This window comes from Musa acuminata, chromosome BXJ2-3 (genome assembly GCF_036884655.1).
Source record: "Musa acuminata AAA Group cultivar baxijiao chromosome BXJ2-3, Cavendish_Baxijiao_AAA, whole genome shotgun sequence".
Lineage (NCBI taxonomy): Eukaryota > Viridiplantae > Streptophyta > Magnoliopsida > Zingiberales > Musaceae > Musa > Musa acuminata.
Window position 1 is genome coordinate 43353315 of NC_088340.1, and position 23111 is coordinate 43376425.

Sequence of the window (23111 nt, forward strand, 5' to 3'; positions counted from 1 at the left end):
AAAATAGCCAGTGAGTAGTGGTCAGAAACACAAGGGAGCATCCACTGAAAACAATTTGATGCTTCATGTTCCAAAGATTCCTTTTGTCCATTGATTGAATGCTCTGCTACAGCTCATCACTTGAAAGCTGCAGAAGCTTAGGACCATAGCAACGAGACCAAATACAAGAAAACCCAGTCAAGGAGAACACAAGATAACATATCACCTGATCTTGGCCCCTCCAGATCAAGAATGTTCTCCACTTGAATGCCAGATTGATTTGGATGAGTTTGATTCATTGCTCATTACAATGTGTCCACATACACAGAATTTGACAGCATATACTGCATCCAAGCATTACCTTCCAAAGCTCAAGACACAGGCTGCTCCACATGAGACTCTTTCATGCCGCTTTGTATCCAAACTAAAGGACAAAGGACACACTGCAACTTTCCCTTACACCCATCCAATTTATTTTCTGTGTTGCAAAGCTTATTACCCTTCCTTTTGTTTTCACTTGATTGCTGACTCTTTTTACCCCTCTGAACTCCTTGTAAGAACTTGTGACAGGTCTTTTCTTAGTGTTTGCATGATATGCTGAAGAATCTTGGTGAAGAGCTGATACCATGCGAGCAGTGGGAAAGCATGTGCAGACAAACCTTCTTTGAGATTTCTTTTGGTACTAAATGCATTGCTGGACTAATTTCCTTTGAATTCCACAACCATGTCCAAGTAAACAGATATTTATGATTGAGTCATAGTATTGGCTCATTTAGGACATCAGTTAAGTTCTAAATGGTCATGATACAAGCATTCCTCCTGGTTGAAGAGCAAGAATGCAGTATAAATATGATGACCTCCACTGATGCTTGCTTGAATTAAATACGTGCTAACATGTCAGATTATGTCTTAGATACTGAAACGTGAGATCTAGTAACTCGGATTGCAGTTAGTGGACCTGATTTATCTGTCCTCTCCTATTCTCTTTAATTAGACACACCAGATCTCCACAAAGAGAGCTGAGAAATGACCAAGCTATATGAATGGAGATAAATACCTTCTATTGTTGCTATGTCACAAACAGATATTGAAGATCGAGTGAAAGAATTAAGGGACAAATATGGATTAGAAAACCATCAAACTTTTCCTTGAAGCTTTAATTTTTCTTGTTCTTGAAAGAAGGAAAACCACAAGCTTTTGTAAAGGCTTGTGTGGGTTATGTACCCAGGCAAAACACCCATAGTTCCCTTTCCATTCCATCCCCACCATCATCATCATCATCAAAGCCTCTCAAGAAAGAAAGGCTCATCTTAAGCATGATATGACAGAACCACAAGAAAGGAGGAGGAGGACCAGCTGATGGACAAGGCAAAGACCAGTCTTTTCTTCACCATCACCACCTCAACTCCATGTTCCCTTTGCAATGGAAAGATCCTCCAGCCATTCAAACACCCTACTCCTGCGCACGGTTTCACCCCTCTTTAAGCTCATCGTCTCCTCCTTTTTCTTCTTTGTTGGTATGGCTATTGGCTCCAGCGCATCCGACGAGCACTTGCAGCTGAACCCACGACCGCCGGGCCGCGGCGGTGCCTTCTTTTGGACATTTGCCTCGATTCTTGTACCTCTCGATGCCTTCTTCGCTTGTTTGGCCTCCGCGTCGCTCTTCCTGCTGCTGACACCGCAGCTGTTCGACCTTCGCGACATCATGTCGTACAATTCGATCTCGGGGGCCTTGGCGATGCCCAGCCGAAAGATACCCCACCCTGGCGGCGCTGAGCTCGTGCTCCTCCGGCCCGCGCTCGCCTTCCTAAGGACGCGAACCTGCGGCGTAGGACTCGGACGGGCGCAGAAGTTGCCGGGAAGTGACACCCGCGGGTGCTCGCTGGTGCTGCTCGAGTGACTGTTTGATGAATGGCTCCTGCTGATGCAGCTGCTACTGCTCCTGCTGCTGCTGCTACTCCGGCTTGCACAGTTGAAGCCCAAGCCAAGAATGGTAGATGAGTACTGGTCGAAGGAGTCGGACCTCGACCTGCTCCAGCTCGGTTTACAGGAGCCGATGGAGGGCCGCAGTGGAAGAATCTGGCCTTGGAAGAACACTTCATCGGCGGCGCACATGTCGGTCTCCGCGGCATTGGAAAGGAGACCTCCCGCCACCGATATCCGGAACTCGAAGTCCTCCTCCGCATCACTAGACTTGCACTCACCGTCGTCATCTTTGTCGACGGCCACCTGGAGGCCAGAGAGCGACAAGGCCTCCTCTTCTTCCTCAAAGGCTTCCTCCCATTTCTCTTGTGCTGCCACTGCCATTGTCATTGCTTGGGCTTCTTCAACCTTTTCTCTGGAGGAAAGGAAGGTTGGAGATTTATAGGAGGCGATGGAGACTGGAAGAGGGAATTCCGATGCTTGAGACATTCCCGTTGTGTAGGCTTGTGGGCGGGCCCTTGCGTGCCTCCCCTACAAGCAGCCTAAAGAAACTACTTCATGTGGCATGGATTTTGGGCAGTGGAAGTAGTTAATGGATAGAGTACCAATTGATAGGTTGGCCTCAGGAGAAAAAAAATCTATGAGAAAAAGAAGATCTATGTCAAGTTGGATGGTCTTTTTAATCTCCTTTCCAGTCTCTCCATGTTCCTGTAGATGCCATGGGGGGCAGGTGGGACAGCAGCTCTTTGGAAACTTGTAATTGAAGAGAGACCAGACTGGTTTTGATGTTCTTCAGTTACTGAATGCCTCTGTCACTAAACTCCACTCCAGAGGGAGAAAGAGTTTATCCATGTCAACTACATCCATTGCCTCTCACAGACAACACTTGAATCACACTCACACTTGCAATTAGGATGAGCTTGTGAAGCAGTCGGGCCTCTGTAGTGGGGTCCAATGTTGGATCTTAACCTGACCAGAAAGGTGATTCATGCATGGAGGTATGAGTCTTTTGGGGTTTCACTGAGGTGTCATGGAGGATGTGATGCTGGAGGTTTTGGAGGTTAGCCACTGGAAAGAATTGTGAGGTGGAAGATGCTATGAGGGCATCATATACACCATGTAATGGCTTGGTGAAGCTAAGTTGTGCTGTCATGCAAGTATTTTTGGAAGTAAAGCAAACAACTTGGTAGATGTAGATACTGGTGCTTTCATTATGTTCCAGTGCCCAGATCAAACTTTTAGGCTGCCCAGAACATGACAGGCTACCATTTCTTGACAAATGGGTGCAATGTTTAGCTGTTCTGCCTGGTAAAGCAGAAGTGTGCATGCACAAATCCACCATGAGAAATCCCCCATAGTGGTGGACAGTTTATGGTGATATTTTGGTGGCACTACGGATGGAGAAATCATTGAGGAAGATGGCAACTTTTTGGATAATAATTGCTCTAGTGTGATGAGGTTTCTGCATGGGAGAATTGGACAAGGACTCACTAGGCATCTCATGCATGTTAAAATGAAGTTGGATCAGGCTCGAGTTTGACTAATAAAATTACATGATTCACTGATAATAATAATGTAATACTAAGACTAAAAAGCAACAATATGTTGCAATGCATGATATATTAATTTGGGTCAGATATTTCGCTCCCAAACAAATCTTGGAATTTGAGTGATTGTGACCTCCAATATTCAGTCTTTTGTTTTTCATGCAATTTTTCTCAATATCAGAAAAAGGATCTATCAACTGCGACGGGCTAAGAACTAAGTAATTAATGATAAATCACAAGGAATCTGATCATAGAACAATTAAGCAGTTAAATAGCAGGAAAACAGGATTTGCAAGTGAAGTGAAACTTGAACCTGTTGAGCGCGCTTTGAGGAATCTGATGGCACTGCTGCTGTGTATCTGATTACCTTGTTACCAAATTGGAAGCCCCGGAAAGTGACTTTTGAGGACAGGTACTTACAGACGATTGACTACCAAAGCCCCAACCAAGACCAAATCCCACTAGGCAGCCTCAGCCTTCTCATATGAAATTTTGGCAATATCAAATAAGATACCAAGCAAGCGATGCTGACCTATTCCCAGGCCAAAGATATGCAGGGGCATCCCTGTAGATATTTGAAAACGAAAAAAATCCATGGATTAATAGTTGAACGAAGAACAAGAACACCTGACCTAAGTTAAAAGAGGTATACATGGGCCTGAAATACTGAAAAAGGGGTGGCGTGGTGATTCATCTTCCACTACTGTGAGATTTGGTAAGAATTCATTTCTGTGGCCTTAATTCTACAAAGAGAAAGATTATTTTTGTGACTTAAATTTGATCATCCAGATTGCCAAGGAGCTACTTTATCATCCATCACATTCAGAGTTTATCCTGACAGGGATAGATAATATACTATAACTATAGAATAAAAATTTATGTAGAAACAACACAAAGAATGTGGATGAACATGTTTGATTATCTATCATTTAAGGTGCCTCTCAAGTATAATACGATACATGCATCCAGCAACACTAGCTTGGTCACACAAAACAATTTCCAGTAGCAAACTGTTCCCCACTATCAGAATATAAGTACATAATCGGGATGCCTCAAGAATATATGAAGCTGAATCCTCTTTGTCATTTGGGAAGAAAAGAGTGTGCAGCTTGAGTTGAACTAGAGAGTAAAAGAAAGAATATTGGGCCTCTTAGTAGGTGCAGCAGAGCACTAAAAGAATGTTCTCTCTCACAGTGCAGGGAACAAAGAGGTGCAGTTGATTCAAGTTTGTGTGTGAGTGGGTGTAAACCGACTAATTTCTGTTAATTTGACACGATGATGACCTATGGCACATCAAAGTTGATGTATTTAGTATTTGGTTAGATTGATTCTGATCATGTCTATCACATAAGTAATGTAACAATTGTTCTCATATCAGTCATTGTGTAAAGACTCCACCACTAACCAGTTCTAGAATCTTACAAAAACATGCACCTGTAGGAATAAAAAGCAAACTACTGCTCCTTGGTTTACTACCAAGCATCTTTACAAAATAATTAACAAAATTGCCTGCTTGCCCTGCAAAACTTAACCTCTCTATCTGACTAACCAGTACTGCTTTCCTGGTGAACTGTGGGTATGTGCTTGTTCCTATTATGGCTAACTGGATTCTTGTACTGCTATAACTTAGTTGTTGGTACACTACAATTGTTACCCTTCCATTGGAGATGATTTTCAATTATTTTACTTTGCAAAGTATTAACAGTCTTTTGTCTGCAGAGAAAAAGTTCTGGCTTTCCCCATCTTAACTTTTTTGTCTTTCTAACCTAATAGTCATTATAGTTGACTACCCAACATCTCAATTTTTTAACAAACTCTGCTCTAGTTCAACTATAACTCGGGCGACTATTTCCTCCAGTCTACTGCTACAGCACCATTTCCAGCTATAGAAATCATATTTAATTTATTTTTTTAAATCATATTTTATGCCTGAATAATTGATAACTAGAATGACGATCAACATATTAAATGTTTCTTCTTTTGGAAGACATATTGACAGGCATAAAGCATATTACTTTTGCCATCCCTTCTCTTCATCCTAGATCTAAAATCTGCGAAGCGTTTCTTGAAGACCGTAAAATGTGAATAAATATTTTAAACTGCTTTAGAATTTTGAAGCTAGTATTTTTCAGTAATCATTCATTGTTTAGAAATTTGAATTTTGTCTCGTGATCCCCACCATTTTTTTTGCTGCTCTCTTTCGGATACTAAATTTAGCTAACATAAAAAAATAGCATTAATCCTTGAATGGGTGATGTAGAAAGATCCTAAGCTTCTATAGCAATTACATTTATCATCATACTTTTCAGATGATGATCTCTAATGAATAACTTACTACCCTTCGTAAGGTGATAATCAGTTCTCTTCCAAGATTAACTTAATAAATTTTACCCATGCAGTGCCTTTATACTCATACTAGAAAACGACATGCATCTTTAACCTTTGCTGCCTCCTTAGAAATGTCACTAGCAATCTTTGTGGAATGAGAAACAAAATGTCTGCATCTTTAACGAATGTGATAGTTAGAAGTGGTGAAATAATTATCATTAGTGGTACGAAAAAAATATAGAGGAAGATCTAAAAGACCTTAATAGAAACTATAAATAAAGATCTAAATACTCATAACTTAATTAAACATATAGTTTTTTATAGATGGCGATGGCGGCGACAAAAGATTCATGTAGTTGATCCCAAATAATTGAGGCTTACAACTTTATTGTTGTTCTTGTAAGTTTATTTTTACTTTACTAGTTAAAACTTGAGCTCATAAGGTAGTTAATAAAATTTTCTCCTAGATGATGTAATAGGGAGAGTATCATCGACCAATCACTATCCAACATGTGGCTACCGATGTAATAGCTTAGTCAGCCTCGAGAGTAAAACTTGCCTCCCCTTTGTCTGCCCATGGGGACGCGAGTCTAAAGCAGGCAATTGTGGACTACCTCTTCCCTTATTGCTTATGTGGACAAAAGGATAAAGATAGGTTGTTAGAGATGATTAAAGGCTGCCTCCCAACAGAATATTCTGCCCCTCTACTGACAGATATAAAAACTCACTTTTAGTACAATTACCATGGAGATTACTTTTTTACCACTCGTGTTGACACTCACTCACCGAGGGGTTACTAACTTAGGCGTCGAAGGGACCGAGTCGGGAAACCTCTCCTGACCTTAGTCTTCACGCAGGTGACACCCTGGGAACTCGGCGTTTCCACCTCGGCCATACTTCGGACATCCCTGCACACACGGGTCAGAACCACGTCGAGCTAACCACGATGTCAACGACAATTCCTATAACATAATATAACATAATGGATCATGAATCTCCTTTGCTTTGTTGGAGCATGGCCAAGTGCTTATAACAAGCAAAAGCTGAAGAGATCATCCATAAAATGGGTAAACTAAGTGTATATATGTGGAAGGGTGAAGACGAGATAATTTATACTATGAACAAGGAAGGATCTAGAGTTTTCTTTTCAATGACAAAAAAACTCACCTATGACACTAAAAACTCTAAGATCAATAGTCCAATGTCTTTTCAAGTACTGCCTCCCGCATATCTTTTCCTTTCCTTTTTATCCACACTCTTTGTTTTCCTGAAATCGATCGAGGCCCTCTGAGAAAAGAAACGAGTCCTGCTAACTTAATTCATCAGATTGCACAACCCAAGATCTTTCACCAGGCTATACATCTAAACCCTATTAATCGACACTACGTAGCGCATCAACCTCAAAACCCTAAAATCTGAATCATTAAGATGACAAGAGAACACCTCCCGATCACCCAATTCTCTCATCAATTACTTTTGTTAGTTGTTCTCAGGAAGCTCTTCTTTCCACCTTGCCATGGTACCCCAATTCAAGCAGAAACCCACTTTTTCAACTATCTGCAAAAAGATAAAATGCAAGAAAAGGAACAAGAAGGAGAAGAGAATTACCTCCGAAACCCCATTCAACTCCAAACCCACATCCAACGCCGAATGCTGAGACAGAAAACGATGGCCAAGAATTCCTACCAAGCCTAACACCGACGCCATCGAAGCTACCGAGAACCAATGACTCCTTGCGGGCAAATCGACCTCTAAGCCTCGCTGCGAAAGGGGAGGGGGTTTCGCGTGACGGAGTGGAGGGCGGCAAGGAGGCGGATATGCGTTCCTAGTCGTGCGAGGCAGTGGCCGGTCACCAACGGTGCGAGAGTTGGGTTCGATCGGGTGTAACCCCGACGCGACTGACCGAATTAGCTCAAATTCGTGCGCCCAACACGAACCTGAATCGGCTCGGCAGATTTCCTTTTGCTGTGTCGGTTATGATATGTACTCTTTCTCGTCGATAACTCTTTATCATGATATATACAACTCCTAACCATTAGTAACCACTTCCAGCTCAACGAATAGTTAGTGTTATCATATTGCATTGTCGTTCGATAAAACGGATCGAATTGGCTCCGATTTCTAGAGTTGGGTTCGATCGGGTGTAACCCCGACACGACTAAGTACCGAGAATTAGCTCAAATTTGTGCGCCCAACATGAACCTGAATCGGCTCGATATATTTCCTTTTGCTGATGTGTCGATCATGACATGTACTCTTTCTCGTTGAAAACTCCTTATCATGATATGTACTACTCCTAATAAGTAGTTTCCAGCTCAATGAATAGTTGGTGTTGTCATATTGCATTGTCCTTCGAGAAAAGGGATCGAATTGGTTCCGATTAGCTCAAATTAGCTCAAATTCGTGCACCCAACATGAACCTGAATCGGCTCGACAGATTTACTTTTGCTGATGTGTAAGTCATGTTACGTACTCTTTCTCGTCGAAAACTCCTTATCATGACATATACTGCTCCTAACCAGTAGTAGTAACTACTTCCAGCTCAATGAATAGTTGGTTCTTCAAGAAAACAGATCGAATTGGCTCTGATTTCCTTAACATTTAACTATAGAAATGTACATAAAGTTTAACATACCATATCTAACGTAATTACACATGCTTAATGTTACATTTTTAAGTATTGTCCAAAACAGCATGGGATAGGTTCGAAGCTAATCCAATTTAGAGTCTATTTTAGATCAATGTATCAAATAATTAGAGGAATTGTTAAGTCAAATTATGATTGATTGTATGAGTTGTGTTTGGAACCAATTGAGATTCACTTTTGAGTCCATCTAGCTATAAGGTTCAATCTAAGATGTTGAAAAAAATATATTGGGATTGTAAGTATAAAAATTATAATCATATTATTATTATAAAAAAAAAACTTAATAATAATATATTATATTAAAAAATAATATATTAAATTTATGATACATATTTCTCCATATAATTCAAAATATATTTCTTATAATTTACAAATGCGAAGGAAGCGATTTATAATAAGAATTAGAGTCTCATTTTCTCTCTTTTTATATTTTTCCTATTCTTATTATAATTATAAAAATAAAATATAGACCAAGGAAAAATAAGAGTATTTCTATAATTTTTCTTCTATATATAATTAATAAAAAATATTATTTATTTATAGATGAAAACAAAAAATTTAAGATAAGCAATTAGAATAATCTCTCTCATCATTCTAATAAAAAATTATATCATAATTAATTTTTTTTATTGATCGATAACTTAAATTAGAATATAATCAGTGTAATATACCTTGTCCAATTAAACATTATCACATGATTTAATAGGAGTGTTCAATGAACTCGATGATTGTTGAATTATAGCTATAATAAATATAAAAAATAATAATTATGTATAACATTCAATCATTAATAAATTCATAAGATCATACATCAAATCATAGTAACGATGATGTCGAACTAATTTGATCATCAAAACTGTGTGTGATTTACTCGACATCCTCTCCGGTGTCGCATTGCTTATATTACGAGATTGGTTTTGTCTAACGCACCAACCATGTGTGTAACGTATTGTAACATCCCGTTAATCCCACATCGGAAGTGGGCAATGTGTATGATTAGCTTATAAGGGCTTAATGAGTGTATTACGTTAACCTCCCACTTGAATATTTTGATCCGTGATTGCAAGGACCAAAATGAAGTTATTGATCAGTTGACTTATTAGACTCGAGTCGTGACACGTATCGTCTAAGTGTCATACCCCCGCCTATCGTAAATCAACCACGTCTTAGCATATGCAGCTGCATCAACATTGATTGCACATCACGTCTCCTCCACTTTCGTGTGTATATATATATATATATATATATATATAAAAGCAACTATACAAAAATTAAAAGAAAGTACATCTTCCACGTCTTCTTCCAACTAAGTGCCACCTTTTAACCTTATCCACCTCTTCCTCTCTCGGCTGTCGTTCTCCATCGGACAGCTCAGCGATTTCCATCTCGCTCACCTGCCAAGGTGTCCCATATATAATCTCACATGCCATGATTTGCACAGAAATCCATATTTATTTAAAGTATTTTTTTATTTTTTATTACAAAAAGAAGGGAAAATATTAATTAAACGGAGTCTGACCAAACTTTCAAGTCAAAATAGCCAACTAAGGGATAACTCAATAACAATCCGACCTCTTTTTTCCGCCTTATTCTCCACGTCATTTCTTAGCATTACCGACCATATTTACATATGGTGCCCCTCCTCCGGTTTATCTAAAGCCTATTATTGCTATTATCAAAAATTCTTTTCGTACTCAACGAATAACACTTTCGTGCTACCAGCGTCATGATTTGCTACCATCAAGGAGCCCACATGATCATCTAAGGTACGTGCTTGAGTATGAGTAGATTAGCAGGGAAGAGTATAACTGACCTCCCTCGCATAACGCTAAGCTTCGAAATCTCTATAACTAAAATCAGCGTAAAGCCGTCATCATCAATCTCTCTCTCTCTCTCTCTCTCTCTCTCTCCAGCGAATTGAACTCGAGACGCATCGCCATGAGCTGGTGGTGGGCCGGCGCCATCGGCGCCGCGAAGAAGAAGACGACGGGGGATGACGCCGACGCTCCCGCCGCCAGGTACCAGAGCGTGGCCCTCGTCGTCGGCGCCACTGGCATCGTGGGTTCCAGCCTCTATGATATCCTCCCCCTCGCAGACACCCCCGGCGGTCCATGGAAGGTATACGGCGTCTCCCGCCGACCCCCGCGCCCCTCTCTTCTCTCCCCCAACATCGCAGACGGTGTAGGTCTTCCCGTCGTGCACGTTCCCTGCGACGTCGCCGACCCTGCTGACGCCCTCGCCAAGCTTTCCCCGCTTGGCGACGTTACCCACATCTTCTACGCCGCTTGGTGTCGCCGATCCACGGCGGCGGAGACCCGAGCTACTAACGCCGCCATGCTCCGCAACGTCCTTGACGCTGTCCTCCCTGCCGCCCCCAACCTCCAGCACGTCTGCCTTCAGACCGGCCGCAACCACTACCTTGGCCCCTACGGACCAGCCGGCGGAGTTGTCGCTGAGGTGGGGCCGCGCCACGACCCTCCCTTCCCCGAGGACACACCCCGCCTTGCCATCCCCAACTTCTATTACGAACTCGAGGACGTCCTGCTCGAGGAATTGGCCAAGAAAGAGCGCGCCGTCACGTGGTCCGTTCACCGCCCCACCACCATCTTCGGCTTCTCCCCCTGTAGCCTTATGAACCTGGTATGCTCACTGTGCGTCTACGCCTCAATCTGCCGCAAGGAGGGCGTGCCCCTCCGCTGGTTCGGCAGCGAGGAGGCGTGGTACGGGTTCAGCGACGCGTCGGACGCCGACCTTGTCGCCGAGCACCAGATCTGGGCCGCCGTCGACCCCTACGCCAAGAACGAAGCGTTCAATTGCAGCAACGGCGACGTGTTCAAGTGGAAGCACCTCTGGCCGGTGCTCGCGGAGCAGTTCGGCGTCCCGGCGGTTGGCTACACGGGCTACGACGGTCGGTTCAAGCTGGAGGATGCGATGAAGGGGAAGGAAGCCGTGTGGGAGGACATCGTGCAGGAGAACGAGCTCGTGCCGACGGCGTTGGACGAGGTCGGGAACTGGTGGTACGCTGATGCCGTGCTCGGCTTGGAGTTTGAGCACCTTGACAACATGAACAAGAGCAAGGAGCACGGGTTCTTGGGATTCCGGAACTCGGTAACTTCCTTCAACACTTGGATCGACAAGCTGAGGGCTTACAAGGTCGTTCCCTGATGCCTCTTTTACTTGTGCTTGCTATAATGTTCTCTTTCCCCTCTATACACTGTGATTTGCCAGTACTTCCATCTCTTGCTTGTTCGTCATCTACTTCTTGCACTTGTTTGTTGTTGTGCCATGGGAAGCTTGTAGTGTGAATAATGTATCACTACAAATGAAATGATTCAAACTGAGTCCACAATAAAATTGGCAATCTGCTTTAAAGGACTGTGTTTGTTTTTATTATATATATTCTGAAGAAAAATTATGGTTTGCAGCATTCATTAGAACATGTATTTGGAGATATTTACATTGCACAAACACTGGAGTTGTTTTCATGGTTATAGAGAAGTTAATCTGTTCTTCTCTGAGGATGAATATGAGGAAAGATAGTTTGTCTTTATCAGTTGAAATCCAGTTTCTTAACACAAGTACCTACATCTGAGCATATTCTACATCTGGAAGCATATTCTACTTTTATTTTAATTTATTCATTCAATCTTTGTTATTTTTCTTGAATGGATCCAGACACTTTCCTGTTGTTCCAACATTAAACCATTCTTGTCAGAACATTAAACCCCATTATTCCTACTATGTATGTTCTTCCTGCTATAAGACTGAATCCTTGTAAGTTCATCATGTCTTGACTGGGGATCTTACAATCCCTTGCACTGTTAGCAGAACTGGTCATCTCTAGTATATTGTTGAAGGATTGTTGAGTATTCAAATCAAGGATTGGTGAGCAAGGTATTGCCACATACCTTGCCACTGAAAACAAATATTTGGTCTGGACATGTCTGCATATTTTAGGACTGGAGGTATCAAAAGAAGAGAAAACAATTTCAGGTCAGAAGTCCTGCATACAGATATGAATTTTCATTGGTTTTTTATGTGGAAAAGGGCATATCCAGCTAGAACTGGTGTATGTGGTTCCTAATTTTTAAGAACCACTCTTTCCTCTCTACTTGTTAGCCTTTTATACTGCTCTTGTATTGATGTGATAAATTGCTACAGGATTTCAACTTATGTTTTCCAACAATTCAGCCTTGATTATGTATGTGAATAAATTTTGATAAACAGGAAGAAAGTGAACCTTACTATGTTGCCATCCATCTTTAGCAATTTTGCTGCACTCATATCTTGGCCAGAGAGAAGGAAATATTCTCCAAATTATAGTAGACATGCACATGCCTTTGTTGCAAAGATATGAGACAACTGATCATCCAACATTTGGTGAGTACATCATGCAGTTCAATAAAAGCCACTTCTATTCATGAAATATTGTCATCCATGTTTACATGAGAGATATTTGGGAGCCAAAACATTTCCTAACATGACCTAACTTGTCATATGTAGAAACCAATATTATGTACTTCAATATTTTAGATATATAGAATCTAATATTATATACTTTAATATTTTAATCATATGAGCGGATATATCACTAACCAGTCTAATGAGTTAACTGACTAATAACTTAATTTGATCTAAATTATTAATAAATATATTTAAGCTAAAATTAATATAATATACTCATCCAATCCTTATAAGTTAATTTTATTTAATTTTATTGGTAAAGCAAATTAAACTATGCCAACGTATTCTGAACTGCTACAGCACAGTTGGACTGCAAGATTCGCAATGCACAAATCTTAAAGTATCATTTGATATAACGGATACAACGCCAGGCTAACGGACGATTTCAATGGTACGATTATTTGATCTACCCATTGGACCTCTTATCTTCGTACGATTTCAATCGAACGGTTCCAGATCTTCCTCGATCTGGAGGAAGAAGCTCTCCACTCTTATCTCCACTCGCCTCGGTTCACGCTCCCTCCATTCGGATCCTCTCGTTTCCCCCAAAACCCTCGCTTCGGCGTGTACCGGAGATCCGACCATGGCGGCGTCGATCGGCTTCCTCCCCGCATTCACCATCGGCGACGGGGCGTCTGCCGCCGCGCTCCCCCGCCGGGCTGTGCTTCTCCCCAGCTTCGCGCCGCCAAGAAGGTGGGCGGTCGCCGCGGATTCGCACGCGGCCGTGGAGGCGGCGCCGGATGCGACGGGGAAGCGGCGACCGAGGGGCATCACCAAGCCCAGGCCAGTGTCCCCCGAGCTCCAGGCGGTGGTGGGCGAGGCGGAGATCCCGCGGACGCAAGCCCTCAAGAAGATATGGGCTTACATCAAGGAGAACAATCTTCAGGTCCTCTTTTATCCTTCACTTATGATCGTTGTCATCTGGAAGATATTTGAACCGTTTACTATTATTTCTCGTTCACATGTTATAGAGGCAATACCTTCACTCAGAACTTACTGTCACGAACGATCGGCGTGCACCCGTAATAACTTCATTCAATGAACTGTTAGTCGTTTTTGTTTACATGTACAAATGCCCGGCAGTATATTTTACCTTGATTTTGTGTTCTTTTGCTTGTAAAAATATAAGTTTGAACAGGTTGCAACGTTATAGTACGATTGCTCACCGCACTGAGCAAAACAGCCCAAAATGGTTTCGTTTTCGTGTGCCACGGGCTGTTTTCTGCAGCCGCCATCTACCGCATGCGAAACGTCAGCCATCTCAGTACCCTGGAACCACCCAGGTGGCACCTTGGGGGATGAGGCTTCGGTATAGTATTGAGCGTTGAACAATCTTCATAAATTCGCACGTTTTCTTGACGGGAACTTGCCTTCACATCCGACACCCTATGAGTAGCTGTTTGTGGACTTGCAGCTATTCGTTTAACCCTCTAAAGTTTTTGTTTTTTTTTTTTCTCTGTTTTCTCTTATGCACGCAAGGTGCTCGTTGAATTGCTTGTAAAGCTTCTCTCTTCACGAGACATCGGGACTTGTCCATCGCTCGTTCTTCGAATTAATCCACTTTCTCTTTTACAGGTCCTTCGGGACCAGAGTGAGGTTGCAAATTGGTTGATCTTTGCGGATGCATATCGTAAAGGCGCGTCAAGACTTGGGCAATCCCAGTTAAGTTCGAGAAGTTGGCGTAAGGGTATTTCGCGACTTAGACAACTTAAGCTAAGTTCGTGTCTTGACCGTAAGGGTGCCTCATGACTTAGACAATTCCAGCTAAGTCCGTGATATTATGGACTCAGGAGTTTGATTTATGTTTCTATAATTTCTTAGGGGATGTGTTGTCTGTTCATTCTCAAATTGTAATTAGTATCCAACGACGATCACTGTCATCAAAGCATTTCTACTAAAAACATGGTATGTTGGCTTTAAAAGAGGAGTCTTTTACAGCATGAGATTCATGAATCTGTTGTCCTTTGAGAGGACACCGAATGGGGTTTGCCCTAAAACTAGTGTATGAGAAGATTTACGATTTTGATTCTTATAATCTTGAATGAACATAGCATGATATCCTCGTAAAGCATAATGATGATGCCGATGAACATATATACTTGCTTAAGGTTGATGGGTCCTAAAGATATATGTAAGTTTTAAGGATAGTAGAGAACACATTGAGGCATGCCGGAAAAGAGTTATGGGTGACAAAATTAACACAAGTTTGCCTTTTTCTTTTTACAGGCCCATAATTATCGATGTGAGGTCATGAACCAATAATCCAGTCATTCCTTCTTTTGCCTGCACCGTTAGAATTTCTGGCTTTTTAGATCCTCTCTGATTTGGCCTACACCTGTTCTTCCATTATGGTTGTCATGATTATTAAGTTCCCTTCTTAGTTATCTAATACCCTTCTTTCATCCTTGTGTATCTGTTAACTATGTAGCCTTTTGTAGTCGAACCATCATCTTGATTTATGTAACCTGCATAAGACTTTTCTTGTTTTAATATTTGCATTTATGAAGTTTGTCATGAGTATAACCTACTGCAATGCCCGTCTCATGATCTCATCCTAGATTGATGTAAACTGCACCTCTGGCTTTTAGCCTTTTCTTCGTTTTGTTTGACTTCCAGGTTCCCTTACCGGACAAAGTTCTAGTGTTGTTACTTTCACAGCGCTTTAACCGATGATATTGATAATCTTCTAATAGATACTTTGAGAACATCCTTGAAGTTCTACTACAATAATACTTTGAGCAGCCTTTTAATTCACAATATGACAAGATACTTTTGCCGAACTCTGTGCCAATTTATCATATTGCATTTTGTTGGCTAAATTTCGTTTTTTTAAAAGTATTGAATTTCTGTGATCATATCTTTTCTCGGTACTCTGAACATATACATGTTCATGCATCTTAGCCTATGTTGGTTGCACACTTGCACATGTACTATCCTGTGATTTGACAATCTGGCCTTTGCCTCATATTACCGTAGTATGTTAACTTCCATTCCTCTTGTCAAAATAGAAACAATGTAGGCAATAGATTCGACACTAATATTTTACTAATCCATGTAATCCTTTATGATGATACTTTTTTAATATGCTTCTATCGTGTACTGTTTGAGATATAATCCTGCATTATATTGGTTGAATACTGGCGAAGCGTCCTGAGGATATATAGGTGGACACTTCAAACTGTTTGCTGTGTCATGCTTGTGTTTTGGATACCAATGGTTGTCATGTGCTTTCTGGAAAACATTTCACTTTATGTACTGGTGATACTTTGAATAAATCATTTAAGTCAGTATGAACAACATGTCTATGTTGGGAATTGCTTCTCCTAACCAGGTCTTTTATGATCGACAAAGGTATATTCTTTTACTCTTAATTTGTATATTTATTCGTGATCATATCCATTCCAACCCATTGTCCATTCTACATTGCAATTTTAAGGAACGTGTTGAAATGTGTTTTTTTTTCTGCATTTGTGTGTATAAATGCATGAGTATGCTGTGAAAAGTATATTTGATGTCTTAAAGAATGTATTTTGAAGTTTGGAGAATTGAAAACAGGATAATTGTGAAACACATCCATCAGTACCAGCAACCTAACAGAACATACACTTCATGTCGGTATTTCTTGGAAATGTAAACCAATGTTACTGCTGGAAGCAACTTGTCGTCCCTAAATTTCTACATTGTGAATCGTTTTGCGAATCTCAGTCTTAAGTGACTTCAACTACTGAACAGTTGCTGTAAAATCCTTTCTGCAGGATCCAGAAAACAAGCGGATAGTAGTGTGCGATGAGAAGCTAAAGAAGGTGTTCGGAGGAAGGGATCGTGTTGGTTTCTTGGAGATCTCAGGACTGCTTAATCCTCACTTTGCAAAGTGAAATCTTATGTGGGCATGAACATCTCCATATTTAACAATATGTTATAATCTTGACATCGCGATGCTGTGCTGCTTAGCATCAGCTTCTTGATTGATCTAGAAAAGACAGCTTAATGTTTTGCCCTTTATCTGCTATAGATTTGTAGACACGAACTTGTAGTGGTTGAACTATTTGTCTCTCGTCTTTTCTTTTTTTGATGTTTTCTTATTCCCCATTTGAGCTACTAAAGTAGCCGAACTGGGTCTAATGGTTTGGCGATTCCGAATCGAGCCAGAATCAAATTGTTCTGATCAATGGTGATTCTGATTCTGTTCTAAATTTGAAACTTAACGGTTTGGCGATTCCAAATCGAGCAATGATGATTCTGATTCCGTTCTAAATTTGAAACTTAAATGTCTTTACTGATATATTCGATGTGTATTTATATTGAAATACCTATACTTGGAACTCATGAGTAGTGCTGGTATATTCGATGTGTGTTGTGGGTTGTGGAATTCGAAGGAGCAAAACCTCAACCAACCCGGTCGGGTCGACCTAACCGATCGAACCATACCACGTCTGTTGGTAGCTGAATTAGGCCAAAAATGAAATTTTTGGAGAGTTTATGAAGTATCTCTCATGATCTTATTATTATGGTATATAGGATTTTGTTATTGTTGTGGTATATATGATGGCATGAGGATGAAGATGGCCACATAAACCATTCCAGATCAATCAATTAATTGTTAGGAAAAGATAAGACATCCCTACCGTCCATCAGATTTTTGCATGAATCTTAAAAACACTAATCAGAGAATGCTAGTACAGAGAGAGCTTCAAAGAGAGAAAAAAATTGGAGATTAGCTTAAAACAGTTCAAAGGTACTCATCAGTTACATCATCCTCATGTACAGAGCCATTCGTGTCGATCCCATCCCCACTTCTGCTCTTTGGTTTCGACAGCTTACCGGAGGGTTTGTTCTTCGTTTGAGGTTTTCGGCCCTTCTCCGCCTGCAACTCCATCCCTTTTGCCGACGGCTTCCGCTTCCGCTTCATTCCTGCAGTCCCAACTGCCTCTTCGGGCGTCGAATTACCTACCACTGCATAAGAAACAATCACACTTGACTCAGAACAACAGTTGTTTCATTCAGTCTCATCATTCCGAAATTTGATTACTAAATTGTGGATTGAGTATAGTTCTTGTTCCGATTGCAACATTGTTCAGTCAGACCAGATTCAACTTCATGTAATTTTTTTTAAAAAATTACCATCTTGTCTCCATAAGAACTTAAGATAAAGGGAAAAAAAATACCCCACCTAAATCGTAATTTATACCTAACAGATGGAGAGAGATGCATTCATTTATTGGGGCTACTAGATGAGAAAAGAACCTGCGACTAAAGGATATTATTACCTTCGAGCGGGCTTGAAGCAGGAAGAATGGCCTGACCATTCTGTGCTGCTTCCACTGAAAATGGTGAACCAGTATGATTGCTGTCCCCTAACTTCAATGAACTCCCAAGACACTTGTCTTGTTGTTCAGGAACGTCTGGCAAAGGGACTGCAGGCAAGAAGCACAGTTCTTCCTGTGATGCATCCGAGTCGCTGAACGCTGAATCTTTCTCCACTGTTAAAATGTCAACCTCCTCATCTTGATTAATCACCAACTCTTTCACCTGCAAATAAGCATTTTCAGGCGCATCTAATCGTAACAGGTTAACACATGAACCAAGATGGGTGTTTTGTACCTTCTCTGATTCAGGCATTAGATCAAATTCGTCCTCTCTCTCCACATACTCTTCATTCTCTTCAAGTTCTTTAAAATCAGGAGCAAATGCACTCCAGTTCTCTGTGTAGTCTTTGGCCCATATATACACCAAGCCAGCAACCGAAACCGAGACGACCAAGGGGCGAAGAGGGTGCCAAGCAAGATCAATAAGAGCTTCTTTAGGGCCTTCAAGGATTTTCACAAGATGGCCGGCCCTATCCCAAATGTACAGCTTGTGCTCCCCTTTGCTAGCAGAAGCACCTATGACCCATTCACCATCACCACTAAAACAAGGTGCTTTCCATTGTATCTTTGTCACAGCATCCTGGAACTCTCGAGATAAGCGCAGACACTTGGTGCCTACTTCTTTCAACTTCTCTATCCTGGGAAATTTATCGTCAGTGTCACTCATTATTTCAAGTTCCTTTGCAGCACCCTTTGTTGGTAGAAGGTTCTCATAGACTCTAATGACTCGATCATTAGAATTTGTGAGCAGATACTGCCCGTTCCTACTAAAAACAATATCTTTGACAACAGAACCCCCAGGAATAGGTATTAGTGCATTTACCCTAATGTTCTTTGAATCAACAATTAGTATCTCCCCTTTGGAGTTTCCCAGGTAGATCAGATCTCCATGTTTGTCAAAAGTTGCTGCAGTTGGAGTGAAAGGCAGCGAACCATCAGAAAATTTATTGCGAGGATGAGAAACAGCATTTCCATTTGTATTATCCGTTCCTGAAACGGGCAGAACAGTGGAGCTTCCATTGTTCAGATCAACAAGAATAGGCGCAGAAGAAAGGGGACAAGCCAAGCAGAGCGACGGAGTGCAAGATCCTGGGTGAAGGCGTGCATGTAGAGTAGTTTGCTGCAATGTTATATGTGTGATCTTCTCCCCATTCGTGACATTCCAAAGTGTCAACGACTTGTCAGTAGCAGAAGCAAGTAAATAGTGACCATACTTGGACCAGCAAACACTTGTAATAGGTGCTACACAAGCTTTATCACGAAGCTCCTTGGCAACCCCCCTAGTCTCGAAGTCCCAAATGACACAGCTCCCATTGGCACAGCCAGCTAAACCAGACAAACAGGATGCATTCTTTTAGACCAAAAGTCACTAAAACCAAGTGCAAGATCTTGTTAACAATAATATATAAGCAAAATAAAAGATAAAATAAATCAACATGAAATATAAACTGCATGATTATAATAGAAACTTAAGGATATAACTCAATCATCATACGTAAATTTCATTCAGGTGTGACATAGGAACCAACAAGGTACGAACAGCTAGGTGTTCATAAAATGAAAACGGTGGCAATAATGACATTGGAAGCACGGTCACAGTAAGTTATCTTCTGAAAGAAAGTACGGAAAGAAGAAAAAAGTAAAAGAAAAAAAGCAAATGCAACCAACTATTGTCAGAATTCATTCTTCTCTTGTGTTTGCTTCTAGTAAATAAAAGGGGAATCATTTATCCACACAGGTTCCACCTAATATTTGTACTGTTTGTGGAAAGAAAACAGCTGCTTAAATGCCTCACCATAAATCAGGTCCAAGAAGATCGTCTTACGAATCCTTGCATGAGCAATGACGCCAGCAGAAAGGTCAAACATAAAGTTGGGTCAATGAGGGAGGAATTTTGTGCCCAGAGAATGTTTCCCCTTTGTGATTGCTTAGAGTGGGTCATGAGATATGGATTCAGTCATTTATTATACCTATGCTCTAGCAGTAGTTATATAACTCAAATAAAAATGCTCCTGCTACAAGAGAGAGAGAGAGAGAGCACGAATGAAGATCCTCTAAGTTCCAAGATAATCAGGCTAAGAAAGTTCAAAAGTTGAACCTTGATGTGTACAATTTGGCATAATAAATCCACCAATAAAGGAGACTACCAGAAAATAACATGAACATTTACACAAACAAGTAATCTTTGGTGAAACCAAAGAAGATGGTATGATTTGAAAGAGAGTCAGGCCACAAAAATTTGAATGATTGTGATGCCAAGAGAATTTGTTGATGAACAAAGAGGCAGGTGGACATCCCAAGATGTTCAGAGAAGTCTGTTAAAGGCAAAGCAAAACATGGAAAGATTAGTTAAAAGGGATGAGTGAGAATCATTAAGCCGCCTGTTCCAACTTTCCATGAGCTAAGGTCACAACAAACACTAATATTCTCAGATGTTATAAAGAAAGGATGAAATGGTGGCACCACTTGGTGTCATGAGGGAAGGCAAACCAGAATTCTCAAATCATTCCAATCAAAATATGTTTTTTTATGAAAAATCCAACAGATGGCCAAAATTATACTTATTTCTCATTGCAACTATGCCATGCAGATGTAGCTGGAAAAGAACAGCTTGACACAAATTCACTTTTCATCCTATTAAAGTTACAACTCTTCTTCTATGAGAAACTAAACGAACAAAATGGGCCAATCCTCGGTTAATACTCGTGTATACTATCACTAGAATTTTAAAAAAAGAAACATAGTTGATCAAGGATCAATGACAGCATTAGCAGCAGAAAACCTTCCAGAATGTCAGATTTCTCACTCTCCCTCTTTTTCCCAAGTTTCATCTGAATAGACATAAACTAGGCTTGAGCTTAGTTGCCTTACTCAACAGACATTATTGTAGAATAAAAGAGGACAAAACCTTTGCTCATGACGAACAAAACATATGATTGTCTATTCGCTCCGTCAGAACTGTTTCCAACATATCAAAATCGGCTCTTTTACAAATTTATGCAATCGCAGGGAAAATGAGGTAATCGAAAAAGGAAAAAGTGGAAGACTGATGGTACCAGCAAGAAGAGTTCCCCGGCGATTGAAGGCGATACATTTCATGTTCCCATGCTGCAAAAACTCCTCGATTACTTCCGGGAAATCACCCTGCAACGGATCTTCACCCATCCAAACACCCAACACCACCCAAAAAATCAAATTTAGCTCTTGAAAAACCTCAAATTTCTTCAGATTGAAAGAAAAAACAAGAGAAGCAGAGGAAAAAGCGGATCTTTTATCTCAGAAAAAGAAGCAAAAGGAAGAATCTGGATAAGAAAACCCACCGATTATTGGGGCATTCATGTCGTTCGGCCTTCGGAGCAAGGAAATAAACCGAAATCTCAGCAAACAGGGGTTCCCCTACCGCATCATCTCGAGGCGGACATTTCCCCTCCCCGATCGCACCGAACACAAGGGAGAAGAGAGCCCGGTCGAGGACGCTTGCTTCTACCAAAGAGGGGCGGATCGAAGCCGGAATCGAGCAGCGCTCCCCACGGAAGAACTCGAAAAGGCTCCCTGGATCGCCGGAATCACCGAACCAAAAACCCTACCTTGCATAATTATTTGTGATTCCCATTAGCTTTTTATTACGACTTTAACCCGATTTCGTCTTCCTCTCGGCGGAGCGTGGAATGGATAAAAGACACAGAGAAGATCGATCACGACCGTCCACTTGATTACAGATTTGATCGGACGGCTAATGATCTTCCTAACGCTGTTTCGGCCTCCAAGAAAGGATTAGTCCGAGCAGGAATGGGATGAGAGAAAGAGAGAGTGTGATGGGATTTTGTATTAACCTGATATTTGACTGTATTATTAGGATAGATTAATAGGCAATTTTATCCTAAAAAAGCTCTCATTTTTATCGGATACTGTTCATCTGTCGAGAATTTATGTCTTTTCGTGAATGGATAAGTATGTTCTTATTTTTTTTTTATTATGTGATTTTTGGCAAGATTGAACTTAAGTTAAAGTGAATCGATCAGCTAATTTGATATTGTTGGAGTAGATTATTCTTCTCCCCCTTTTGTTTTGTTAGAACATTAAATGTTTGATTTTATTTTTCAAATTTAAATTAATATTTCGATTTGATACTATATGATATGGAACTTAACTTTATGGTAGAAGAGGCGATACAGTTAGGTTTCATCTCGAAGATGCAGGGTCGCCCACACGAGTATCTAATGATGTGGTGGGAACTAAGTCGGATCGGGGAGCATCTTACCGATCGACTCGAGGTGGGCCTTCGATTGCTACTCCTCCATGCTAAGAAAAGATCAATGTCGGGAGAGAGATTCCTGACTTAACCTCTCTAAAGTTTAAGTCAGCTGGATGTGATATATTGGTGTTTAATGTGTGCCCCTTTTGTCAGTGGGGAGAGGATTAATTTTTATACTTATTTGTCAAAAGATCAATCGTACGAGACTCGTTAATGATCTATGATACCTAGGGAGGCCAACCCATGCTTTCTGCACGACATGGACCAACCTACAGGACTCCATGCCATGCGGCACCATCTTGCATTATCACGGATGGCTTGAGGTAGGGCAACGTTGTCTCGTATAGATCCAAGCAGTACGGGTACGATTTCTGTCACCCTAAGTTCTAAGGTACTTTGTTTGCGCACATGTGCCACGTCAACCATGAGGAGGTTGCCGTGCAAGTTACGCCAAAATATGCCCGATCACTATCATTATTTTATGTCAAAAATCAAAGAGTAAGATTTGACCTACAAAATATAATGGAATCTATGCAACTCATCTAACATAATTAAAAGATATAAATCATAAATAATGTTGGAGTTGACTAGTCCTTATCTTT

The 23111-nt window shown here is 41.0% G+C and overlaps 4 protein-coding genes across 5 annotated transcripts; 2 read left to right on the forward strand and 2 right to left on the reverse strand.

Annotated features, from left to right (window-relative positions):
- Nucleotides 1-1104: 1104 nt before the first annotated feature.
- On the reverse strand, nucleotides 1105-7657 carry LOC135608479 (uncharacterized). Of its 2 annotated transcripts, XM_065101406.1 has the most exons (3): nucleotides 7386-7655; nucleotides 3763-4014; nucleotides 1105-2317 (listed from the first exon to the last, which is right to left on the reverse strand). In XM_065101406.1, exon 3 carries the CDS (start codon nucleotides 2290-2292, stop codon nucleotides 1381-1383), a length of 912 nt encoding a protein of 303 aa, XP_064957478.1. In that variant the 5' UTR covers nucleotides 2293-2317; nucleotides 3763-4014; nucleotides 7386-7655; the 3' UTR covers nucleotides 1105-1380. The 2 variants fall into 2 exon arrangements, with proteins under 2 accessions (XP_064957478.1, XP_064957477.1); XM_065101405.1 differs by having other exon boundaries at nucleotides 1105-4014; nucleotides 7386-7657.
- A 2630-nt stretch (nucleotides 7658-10287) lies between these two features.
- Nucleotides 10288-11800, forward strand: LOC135608480 (3-oxo-Delta(4,5)-steroid 5-beta-reductase-like). Its single transcript, XM_065101407.1, has one exon. The coding sequence runs from the start codon at nucleotides 10363-10365 to the stop codon at nucleotides 11587-11589; it is 1227 nt and encodes a 408-aa protein (XP_064957479.1). The 5' UTR covers nucleotides 10288-10362; the 3' UTR covers nucleotides 11590-11800.
- Nucleotides 11801-13395: 1595 nt separating this feature from the next.
- On the forward strand, nucleotides 13396-16942 carry LOC135608481 (uncharacterized). The gene is made up of 2 exons (XM_065101408.1): nucleotides 13396-13774; nucleotides 16644-16942. The coding sequence occupies exons 1-2, from the start codon at nucleotides 13472-13474 to the stop codon at nucleotides 16761-16763; spliced, it is 423 nt and encodes a 140-aa protein (XP_064957480.1). The 5' UTR covers nucleotides 13396-13471; the 3' UTR covers nucleotides 16764-16942.
- A 543-nt stretch (nucleotides 16943-17485) lies between these two features.
- Nucleotides 17486-21903, reverse strand: LOC135608482 (protein RBL-like). The gene is made up of 5 exons (XM_065101410.1): nucleotides 21575-21903; nucleotides 21311-21409; nucleotides 18490-19580; nucleotides 18156-18417; nucleotides 17486-17841 (listed from the first exon to the last, which is right to left on the reverse strand). The coding sequence occupies exons 1-5, from the start codon at nucleotides 21591-21593 to the stop codon at nucleotides 17618-17620; spliced, it is 1695 nt and encodes a 564-aa protein (XP_064957482.1). The 5' UTR covers nucleotides 21594-21903; the 3' UTR covers nucleotides 17486-17617.
- Nucleotides 21904-23111: the final 1208 nt, after the last annotated feature.

What these genes read in the sequence shown, in the direction of transcription:
- LOC135608479 (XM_065101405.1), bottom strand. Translation starts at nt 2,391, where the DNA reads ATGTCTCAAGCATCGGAATTCCCTCTTCCAGTCTCCATCGCCTCCTAT.
- LOC135608480 (XM_065101407.1), top strand. Translation starts at nt 10,363, where the DNA reads ATGAGCTGGTGGTGGGCCGGCGCCATCGGCGCCGCGAAGAAGAAGACG.
- LOC135608481 (XM_065101408.1), top strand. Translation starts at nt 13,472, where the DNA reads ATGGCGGCGTCGATCGGCTTCCTCCCCGCATTCACCATCGGCGACGGG. An exon ending in TCAAGGAGAACAATCTTCAG is followed by an intron (nt 13,775 to 16,643) that starts GTCCTCTTTTAT and finishes TCCTTTCTGCAG; the next exon opens with GATCCAGAAAACAAGCGGAT.
- LOC135608482 (XM_065101410.1), bottom strand. An exon ending in CCGGGGAACTCTTCTTGCTG is followed by an intron (nt 19,581 to 21,310) that starts GTACCATCAGTC and finishes TGTCTGGTTTAG; the next exon opens with CTGGCTGTGCCAATGGGAGC. An exon ending in TGCTTCAAGCCCGCTCGAAG is followed by an intron (nt 17,842 to 18,155) that starts GTAATAATATCC and finishes TTTCTTATGCAG; the next exon opens with TGGTAGGTAATTCGACGCCC.